The sequence below is a fragment of the Topomyia yanbarensis genome, chromosome 2, assembly GCF_030247195.1.
Source record: "Topomyia yanbarensis strain Yona2022 chromosome 2, ASM3024719v1, whole genome shotgun sequence".
NCBI classification, from domain to species: domain Eukaryota; kingdom Metazoa; phylum Arthropoda; class Insecta; order Diptera; family Culicidae; genus Topomyia; species Topomyia yanbarensis.
In genome coordinates, this window is record NC_080671.1 from 25,245,136 (window position 1) to 25,256,339 (window position 11,204).

The 11,204-nt window shown below is 36.7% G+C and overlaps 1 protein-coding gene across 1 annotated transcript; it reads right to left on the reverse strand.

The window, feature by feature from the left end:
* Positions 1-9,443: 9,443 nt before the first annotated feature.
* LOC131679362 (uncharacterized) lies at positions 9,444-10,880 on the reverse strand. Its single transcript, XM_058960075.1, has one exon. The coding sequence runs from the start codon at positions 10,878-10,880 to the stop codon at positions 9,444-9,446; it is 1,437 nt and encodes a 478-aa protein (XP_058816058.1).
* Positions 10,881-11,204: the final 324 nt, after the last annotated feature.

An 11,204-nucleotide genomic window follows, 5' to 3' on the forward strand; every position in this document is an offset into this window, starting at 1 on the left:
TGTGTGTTCCCCCACCATCTCATGGCCAGTGTTGCCACAATTGCATGTCGCTATTACAATTTGAATTATTTTATTGATCCTCTCTAGTATTGATAAAATATAGAACGTGCAAAGTACACTAGTCGCTTGCTTTTATTCGAACTTTTTGGCAGCCTCCTTTGATTAACTGCATAAATCATTAGATTTAAATTAACGTCTCGAAGTGAAGTCACGATGCTCCGGTTATGTTACAGACATTACCCACCCATCTTTTTTTTTTAGTTTAGTAGAGCGAATACGAACTACTATCGCTCTCTCGCTTGCTCGTTTTCGGGCCATGCGCCTTTTCTTTCTTTTCTGCTACTAATACTAGCATAATCAAAACGAATGTGCGTCTTCCCACCATCCATTTAGTGAGCAGTGTTGGCAAACGCATTTTCAGTTTTTCATCAATAACATTTCAACAATATTTTCAAAGAATGCTGTAGATTCGAAAAAAGAAAAATAGTTGGTGATGGAAAAGAATTTCCAATTAGAATTTTTAACCATAATTATAACGAATCATTTGAAAATTTCACATGCAAACGTAATTTCGTTGCATATCATTAGATTTGGATTAACGTCACAAGTGTAGTTACGACACTCCGGTTATGTCGCAGACATTACCCACCCATCTTTTTTATTGTGACCACGACTAACGGTTTAATATAGACACCCCATTTCAATATTTCTGAAGGAACAGAAGGTCGAGTTTGGAAAGTTTGTAACTTTCATTGTACTTAACCAAATTACACAATGTTCGCACTAATGATTCAGAAATATGACCAGGAATCTTCTATTAGATTTGTAAGTATGTATAATTTACATGAATAAAGAAAAATTGATTTTCAGGAATCAATTATTATCTGTTCTTCCATTGGCCAGTACTACGCGACTTCCTCATGCTAACAATTAATTTCATCGTTAGCCATCTCCCTCACCAAGGCCAACAACGCCAACAAAACCGGTCCTTTTCAGGACCACCATCATTTTTGTAAAGAATAATTTGAAATATTCCTCGCCCAAATCACCTTTTGTCCGAAAATTCCAATGAGTATCAACATATTTGAAGAACGTGTTCTTTATGTATTCTACATCTCTCCGGTTATGTCGCAGACATTACCCACCCATCTTTTTTAGTTAATTAGCTTTTTTTACCTTTTAGCTGTAAAGTAGTTAAAAGTTAGTGCTTTTGAGAAATTTCTCGAAATAATGAAGTATGATTATAGCAATATGCATTATCCAAAAGTTGGGTTTTAGGACGATTCATAATCTGTTCTTGGACGCATATTTCTATCTCTTCTCATTTCTTTGTAATTTCATTACTATACTTTTCCTTTAACCGACTTGCAAGGGCTTAAAAGACTCTAATCTAAAAAATATGCTTTATATCGTTATTTACAAGGTTTTATTAGAAAGCTAAGAAAATGTCCTATCAGTGTATGTACAAATATATTTTAGTTAAGGGTACTAAATGATTTTTTACTAACGAAATAATTCAAAATTTGTGTTTTTGGAAAGTTTTGTAATTATTCTAATTATTAATCAAGAAAATTCATCGTTACTATTATTCATTTGATGCCCCTTAATGTTCTCTATTACTTTTTATTTGTCACTTTGTCTATATCTCTTTGCATTTTGCTGCAATTTAATAGTTAACACAGCATGACCTCGCCACAAATGGAGTGGGTTAAAAATCGTTATTTTTGCATACGAAACGATGTGATAAAAATGATTTTGCGTCGAAACCAAAAGAGATAATTGAATGGAGTCAAAGAAAGAACTGTAAAACTGATAATAATGATAATGATAATGATAATAATGGTGATGTTTATTATTTACTATTTTAAGAAAATAACGAAAATGCTTATAATAACTTTAAACTAATTTACATCTAAAAGAACACAAAATTCACTTAACTCGTCGCTGTTGTGCTATCTTATGACAAGCGCCATTTAGCACATTTCGAGAAAAACGATTTTTAAAGTTTGAGATTGAATAGCTTGAAACTTATAAATGGTATAAATAATCCGAAGAAGACAATTCCTTCTATCTATTCTGCATTAATCTCTCAAAGATTATGAAGATCGGTTGACTATGTTGCGAGTTTTTACTATGAATGTAAACAAAAGTTGCACTCACACGTGTCATAGAAGTGTATTGATGACAAATTTTATATGACGTGTCATAATCGTGCATGGAAAATTTTCCAAAGAAAAAAATCATCAAGTTTTAACTTTTATTCATATCTTTGCGTTCATATGGTCTATAAACAATCGGTGAAATGCATTTTTAAGGAAGTGAGTCAGGGAATCTAGAAAAAAATGTTATTTTTGATTGCAGTGTCGCCAAATATGCTTTATTTCCAATTTAAAACTAAAACTGTGTTTTTCTCACAACTCGTGTAATTTTCTTTCGAAAATGTTTATGCCATTGCGTCCCTCAGACATTTTCACACATAAAAACATCTAAAACTTCAATATAACTTGAAAAAATCTCTACATACAGTGATTTGAAGCAAAAAACTCACAATTTCTCATCATGTTTCTCGCTAGATCTAAGTAACCAAGTAGAATTTCAAAATTCTGAAAACGCCACTTTGTAGAGATTTTTCAAACAAGTAATGTGGCATATCTAACTCAGTTTACCCCAAAATGGCGTTTGTCATAAGATAGCACAACAGCGACGAACTGAAAGGTATTAATACATTTTTCACTGTAAAATTTTTCTGGCTTTCGAATCCTATATGTCACTGTGTTAGGTCCGTTAGTTTGTGGATATACCTTATTAAGAACCTATACCTACCGCAAATGTTCATTTAATGACATTCCGATGTGAAAAAATACTTTTTACTTATGGATTCTCAGCCATCATATGCGGTATGTATCCCAATTATAGGGAGGTTTGGTGCGTGGCACTCTAGAACCCTATGAATAGGGTAAGCTTACTTTATGATGTTTTTTGACTTTTTCCATATAAAAATCAGCAAAAAAAATCTGAAATGCTCAGGTGTAAGTGAAAATAATAATTGTAATTGAATATCAAACCAAGAATTGCATAAATTGGGGCAAAAATACTTTAAAATTTTTTTTGCTGATTTTTTGTATGGAAAATGTAAAAAAACATGACAAAGTAAGCTTACCCTATGCATAGGGTTCTTGAGTGCCACACACCAAAGCTTCTTAGCTTTATTGTGCATAGTAAAACCTAAGAGAAGAGAAAACAATCGCGTAGCCAATTTGATCCAGTCCTAACCTCAATATTGAACCAGCTTGGTCGTTTTGCCAATCATGAGCGTTTATTATATTTACCAACGGGATGGAAAACAGTGCTGCTGAATCTATCCTGGCTACTTTTCATACACATCAACATTTCATGCAAATTGAATAAAAGTCCTGAATGGCGATATAGAGACACGAATAAAAATTAAATTAATTTTTTAAATGCAGCTTATGCAATGTAAATTGTTGGTTGAGGTGCGATTTTCGAGGTACAATTATTTTCAGCAATTGCGAAAAGCATACAAAAGAAATCTGGCAACGATGAACGCTTGTTATCTTTAGATTTACTGCCGGGCCTAGTCGGGAAAATCAAGAAGAGCAAGAAGCCTGTTGTCGTCTCTTCTCTTAGAGTAAAACCGTAAAACCTGCCGCCGCTGACTTCTGCAGACTATTTCTTGAGCGTTTTTTCAAAAAAGACATATCTGCAATGAGTTACTCTCTTTGTTTACTTTCTCTTCTGTTAATAATTCGGTCACTTTAACATTTATCCCCCAACTCTTTGCATAATATGCTAGTTAAAACCACCGTCTTTCGATCTGTACTGTAAAATAAGTGAAAAGTGTTATAGTGACGCCGTAAAAATCGGAAGAGAAAGTAAACAAAGAGAGTAACTCATTGCAGATAGGTCTTTTTGAAAAAAAACGCTCAAGATTTATCATCGTTTTGCCTAAATGCACTTGTTCGACAGTGAACAAATCTTGAGCGTTTTTTCAAAACGTCATATCTGCAATGAGTTACTCTCTGTTTATACTTTCTCTTTCGATTTTTACGGCGTCACTATAACATTTTTCACTTATTTTACAGTACAGATCGAAAGACGGTGGTTTTAGCTAGCATATTATGCAAATAGCTGAGAGATAAATGTTAAAGTGACCGAATTATTAACAGAAGAGAAAGTAAACAAAGAGAGTAACTCATAGCAGATATGACGTTTTGAAAAAACGCTCAAGAAATTTTCATCAAAAAATACAGCTGTTTTCCAACTCAGAGCTGCTTTTAAATTCAAGATGTAAAAAGATGAAAAGACGTGCCCATCATTCCGTTATTGTCGAAGCCTTCCCGGTCAAAGTATGCCAGGAATTACCTAAAAGTTGACGCACGTTTAGCGATTGACCTGCTGAACTTGAATATGAGTGTAATTTTAATGTTAGTACACACGCCAAACAAACCGAAGGTTGAGTAGATTTGAACTTGCCATGCTGCCACGGGAGAACCGGTTTCGATTCACGATGCGATGATGAGTTTTGCTGAACTAGCTGTTATAACATCCACTAACTGGAACGTACAGCAGCATTTGGAAAGTCGGATATCTACACGGAGCAAAGAAAAAATGTAAATAGTCGAATCGAGCCTCGAGTCTCAGCTAGTTTGTTTCTAGCTAGATGCGGTTGTATCGATGTGTTGAACGACAACAGAGAAAATTGTTTTGCCCGGTTTGGTGAGTGACTCCCTGGTTTGGTGATCGTGAGTATGAGAGACTGACAATTTTAATGGATTGGGAATCGAATTAAGGTGGTAGCTAAGGATTACATTAAAAATCGACAAACTTATGATAACGAGGTTTAAACCATCAGTCAAAGTTCTCTTATTGGGAGTATTGCGAACAAATAGTTACTCGCCAATCACAGCTGTTGGTATTTCGTTGGTAAAAGCGAAAGAAAATTCCCCTCCGTTTAGTGCTGTGAACTATGTTCGGCAAATAACGGGTGTTTGGTTCAGTTCTAGTTTCGTAATTTTGAATATAAAATTGAAAAGTTTAAGACTGGAACTCTCTCCCCAGCAGAAGTTTTAGCGGATGTTCTTAATGGTTTATAATTCATGTCATGTCTTTGCGTTACTGGATTCAACATTATTTTCCCCAGTATGAGTGTCTGTGCTACTCTAAGTATTTAAAGCTCAGTTCTAAACGTGTTTTAAATTAAGCCACAAACATAACGGCGGTATAGGTATACCAATATCAATTTCATAAAAAAAACTGTTCAAAATTTTAAAAGAAAACGGTATACTGGGGATATAATTGTTTAAGTTCCAGTTCCACATTGAAAATCTTACATAAAATAGGTTATTTTTCACATAACTGCTAATTGTAATCGAATCGAGATAATTGATGAATTGAAATGATCGATTAGTTTAACAGTATACCAGAGAGCATGGCATTGTACTAATCTTTAGAGTTTTGGTACTGTTAAAGAGACCAATGGCGTAGTCGGAAATTCGGTGATTTTTTGAAAATGTTAGAATACTATGTAACTTTGATAATATACTGAGTCTATAGTTTAGTTTAGTTTAGTTTATTTAAGATGCTTAGCACAGATATTGGCTATTTGCATCTGTTTTCGAGAATACACAATTTGAATATTACAATTATTAGCTTATATACTAAGGTTAGAATAAATTATTATATTTCCTTATAAATGTTTGCTTCTTTCAAGAACTTAAGTACCCTATCGTTTTGTTCTACATTATCTCCAAGGCTTTGTAAGTTTACTCGGTGCTTGACTCGTAAGTTTTGGTACTTCCTGCATTCGTTTAGTATATGGGAAACTGATATATTTACATGACACAAATCACACTCTGGTGGATCCTCACGCCTAAAAATATGCTCGTGAGTCAGTTTGGTATGACCAATTCTGAGTCTTGTTAACACAACAGATTCTTTTCGCGATTTTCTATTAGAAGTTTCCCAAGCTCTTATGGTGTGTTTGATTTCCCTCAATTTGTTGCCCGACACGATATGCCACTGTGATTCGCTAGATGTTATAATAGCTTTGTTAATGTAAGTTGCTACTTCGGCTAGGGTTTTTTGGACTAGTAGAAGAGATTGCTCAGGCGCTGTCTTTGCTAGGGCGTCAACCGTATTGTTCCCTACGATTCCCACATGACTTGGGATCCAGGCGAACTTAACTGTTTTCCCTAACTGGTGTGAACAGTGTAATTGTTCGTGAATAATTTGTACCAATGGGTTATCTGAATATAGATTATCGATTCCTTTCAACGAAGTAGCTGAGTCAGAGAGTATTAGGAAGTTAGTGATTATGTCATTTGCATTGATGGTCGTCATAGCTTGCTGAATGGCCACTAATTCGGCGGAATAGATGGAAGTTTGGGTTGGGAGTTGGTGTTGAGTTTCGTGGATATTGCTGTATGTAGCACAGCCAACGTAGCCATCCATTTTCGATCCGTCTGTATATAAAAATGGTAGTTTTTGTATTTTTCACATAACTTCAGAAATAATTGTTTGTATTCGATCTCAGATGTATTGTTTTTAGTTTTCTTTGCCATTGAAACGTCTATTAACGTTCTTGGTATTTGCCAGGGAGGCACTTGTGATAGTCTTGTTGACCAGATGTTATCAGGGTTGACGTTGTAGTTAGTTGTGGTTTGCCAGAATCGGATACAGAAGGATTTGGCTAATCTCGGATGGTATTGATGTCTGATCAAGTCAATACTTTCTTGTATCTTTTCGTGGAGTGGATGGTTTAGGTTGGATAAAATTTTTGCGCCAAATTTCATGGTATGCATATCCCTCCTTATGTTAAGTGGGAGAAATCCTGATTCTGACAGAATACTTAGTACTGGGCTTGTGCGGAAAGCACCAGTCGCTAATCTAATGCCAAGATGGTGAATTGAGTTCAGCTGGTTGAGCATTTTTTTTTGAAGCAGATGCGTATATGATTGATCCATATTCTAGTCTGGACAATACGAGAGTTTGGTGAAGTGTAAGGAGAGTCTTTCTGTTGGATCCCCAAGTCGTACTGGAAAGAGTTCTGATGATTTTGACGGAATTTTGTGCTTTTGATTTTAGCTGTCGTATATGATTGCTCCAAGTTAGTCGTTTGTCAAATGTCATACCAAGGGATTTGTGAGTATCTACTACTTCAATTTGTTCTCCATTAAGCTCTAGTACAGGGTCGCTTAGACATTTTCTCGAACGACAGAAGTGCATGGTCTTTGTTTTTGTCGAGGAAAAGCGGAATCCTGTGGTATTACACCAATGGGATAGGTTCGTTAAGAAATCTTGCATTTGTTTTTCAATTTCTTTTAGGCACTTTCCTCTTAAAAATGCTACAAAGTCATCGGCAAAGCTCAGTTTCTTAATCGGGGGAGGAACATACTGCTCCAGTGTATTAATAGCGACAAGGAAGAGGGTCACACTTAATACAGAACACTGAGGTACCCCGTTTTCTTGGGAATATTTGAAAGAAAAGGTGTTTCCGATGCTTACTTTAAAGCATCGGTTTGTGAGAAAGTTTCTGACGAAATGTATCATGTTCCCTCGCACTCCGTATAGGAAGAGATTTCTTATGACGTTTTCAACCCAAGTTGTATCATAGGCTTTTTCCAAATCGAAAAAGATGCAAACTAGGTGTTCATTTTCTCTGAAAGCGTCTTGGATTGAGTTCTCGAGGGTTGTGAGGTTGTCCATCGTATTTCTGTGTTTTCTGAATCCAGATTGGTTGTTATCAATAATGTTTTTAGACTCCAAGTACCATATCAGACGCTTATTAACCATTTTTTCTAGTATTTTACAAAGGCAGCACGTGAGTGAGATTGGTCTATAGTGGAATGGGTCTAGAGGGTTCTTGTTCGGTTTCTTAATAGCAACCACTATGGATTCTCTCCACTCTTCTGGGAATAGACGATCTTGCCATAGTCTGTTGTAAATGTCGAGTAAATAGTATAGTCCGTCCATTGGTAGGTTTTTTAGCATGTCATAGTGTACTTCGTCGGGTCCTACTGAGGAGCCTTTGCATGATAGAAGTGCAAATTGCAGCTCTTGCATTGTAAATGTTTTGTTCAAGTCGCTTTCTACTTGTTCTTCAAAGGATAGTATTGGCGAGTTTTCTATTAATTGTTTGTGATTAAGAAACTCAGGTGAGTAGTTGTCCGAGCTAGATGTGAATGCGAAGGATTTTCCCAATTCATTCGCGATTTCTAAGGGGGAGTTTATAATCCTGCCATCGATTTTTAGGGAAGTTATAGCCTGAGATTTCGCTTTACCCGATATTTTTTGGATTTTTGTCCACACCTCTCTGGGAGAAGCGGAAATGTCTAATTTTTCAACATAGCTGTTCCATGATTGTTTTTGTAACTGTCGAATGGTTCTTCTGGCTTTCGCTTTGGCAATTTTATATTCATTCTCACTTTCCTGACTTATTTTCTTGTTGAAGGACTTCAGAGCACGTTTTCGTTCTTTTATACATTTAGCAACTTGTTCATTCCACCAGGGTGGCTTAAACTTTTGTATTGAAGTAGATGTTTTTGGTATAGAGTTTAAGGCTGCGTTTACCACTGATTGTGTTATGTGTTTCACACATTCTAAAGGCTGTTTGGGTCTATTGGTGGATATTCCCTCCGTTAGACAGTCTTGAAAATAGGGCCAGTTGGCTTTGGATGTAACCCATCGGGAACGTCTTGTTACATTCAGCTGTTTGCTTAATGGTGAAATAATTATTGGAAAATGGTCGCTTGAACACAGGTCATCATGGACACTCCAGTTGAACAAATGGGACAGACATGGAGATCCGAATGATAGATCAATAGCTGAGTATGAATTATTCGCAACGCTGTAGTGTGTGTATGTTCCATCGTTGAAGATGTTCAGATTCCATTCCTCCACTATCGATTCGATAATTTTGCCTCTAGCACTCTCGCCGCTACTACCCCAAATGGTGTTGTGAGCGTTGCTGTCAGTGGTTATCAGGAATGGCAGTGGTAGTTGTTGAAATAAGTTATCTAAATCAGTTTTGTCGATACGTTGGTTTGGAGGAAGGTGCAAACAACAGATTGTTAGTTCTACTGGATAATATACACAAACTGCTACTGCCTGTAGTTGTGTATTCAATCTGACCTCGTTTTCGTGGAAGTTATCGTGTACGCAGACAGCAACACCGCCAGAGGCTCTGAGGTGAAACTGGTCTAATTTGTAATGGATTTTGAAATTTTTAAGCGTGGGGGCACGAGAGTGATCGAAATGTGTCTCTTGAATGCAGATTACGAAAGGGTTGAATTTGCTGATCAGTAATTTCAGTTCATTGAAGTTATTGTAAAATCCGTTTGGGTTCCACTGTAGGATAGAATAGTCCATTTTAAGTTTAAATTTGTGGGTTGAGCTCATGAGACAGATCTCTCGATTATAACGTATTATAAGATTTCCTCATCTGATACTCTATTGTCGTGTACAAAAATAGAGTCTTTAACTGCTTGTGAAATCATGTTTAGGTCTGTGGAGTATTGTGTGTTAGTATTAGCTGGTATGATATTTTGGTTCTGTTTTATTAGTTCATTAGTGTTAGTTGTGTTAGTGCTACCTTCGATTGTTTGGTTTTCTTCGTAATAGGTTCTGTGGTCTTCTGTTGATGATAGTTCTGTTTCTGTATGCACGGGACGCATACTATCGCCATTTTGTTGTAATCGCCCTTCCTTATCCGTATGATCAGCTGTGTCTATATACTTCTCGATAATAGGTACTACTCCGTTTTGCTCTAATTTCCTTTTTGAGTCTGTTGGTTGGTGCTGTCGTTGATTCACAATAGGTGCTTTTTGTTGATGTTGATTGTTATATATCGTTTGATTGTCGTTTCCCCCTTGAAGCGGGTTGCTTCCTCGTACCGTTTCCGCATAGCTCAGGTTGATTCGCGGAGGGATCGGGTTTGGTGTTTGTAGTCGTCGCTTTTGTCTTGCCTCTCGGATCGAGAGCTTCTCGGTGACCTTGATACGCTGGATCTCGATTTCATCGTAGTATACTGGGCATTGTTTCGAGAGTGTGTGGTGTTCTTGGCGGCAATTAACACATGTTGTTTTGTTGCTACAATCGCCTTCGTGGAATAGATTTGCGCATCTGGCACAAACCTGGTTGCTTTTGCACTGATCTTTCCGGTGGCCGAATTTGAGACAGTTCATACATCTGAATGGAGATGGTATATACTGCTTGACTTTACACGGGTAGAAACCTACGTTGGTGGATTCTGGTAGCTGGTTGAGGTTAAACGTGAGGATGTATGATGATGTTCCTTCTAACGTGTTATTATTATTCCTTCTTTTGATTTGCTTGACGTCTACCACGTGCTCGTCTCGTAGACCTTCAAGGATCTCTTCTTCAGACAACATTTTCAAGTCAAAGCAGCTGATAATACCTTTCGTTTGGTTAAGGGTTGGGTGTTCTTCGACATTGATCCTAATTTGATCGCCTAACTTACTTTGCTTCAACAGCTTTTCTGCCTGTTGTTTGTTAGTGGTCTTCAACAATAACTCTCCATCCTTGGTGCGTGATATAGTCACGTTTGTCGTGATGCTGTCCATCGCTTTCTTGATGTAAAATGGGGACACGTTTTTTATCGTTTCTCCTGGATCGGTTCTTTTTAGAATGAGATATCTAGGACCATTTGGTTGAGCTTCCATTTTGGATTGTTTTAAGTACATAACCTCTGACCGCGTGTCTCTGTAGGCAGTTCGTTTCTTTTGTTTCTGTCTCTGACCGGAAAGTGATCTTTCGGTACCCTGGTCGTTCCAGTCCAGCAATCCGTTATATCGAGAGCCAAAGGAGACCGTTGGCCCTCCTCCTCCTCCAGGATCTTCCATCTTTTCCTCTTTCACTCACTCTTATTAGTTTTTTTTTAAGATAACACAGTACTGTTTGAATTTTAAAGAGCGCTTGGGAATAGCTGTTACTCTTTCGAGAGCTAACACCGAACTGTTGTACTGAGTCTATAAACAAGAAGAATTAATATTCAGCAGCTTTCGAAGCTTCATAGAAAACTTTCTTTTATAATACGTTATTAAAATAAAATATATGCACTTTCAAAGTGTAATAAATGTTCGAAAACTTTTCTTACAGTCAAAATAACACAATTCTAGAGAAAATTTTCAATAGAACGTAAGTAACATTGAGATCCTCTCTTTGTT

Bases quoted from the DNA above. Each gene is read 5' to 3' on its own strand.
- LOC131679362 (XM_058960075.1), bottom strand. From the start codon at position 10,880: ATGGAAGATCCTGGAGGAGGAGGAGGGCCAACGGTCTCCTTTGGCTCT.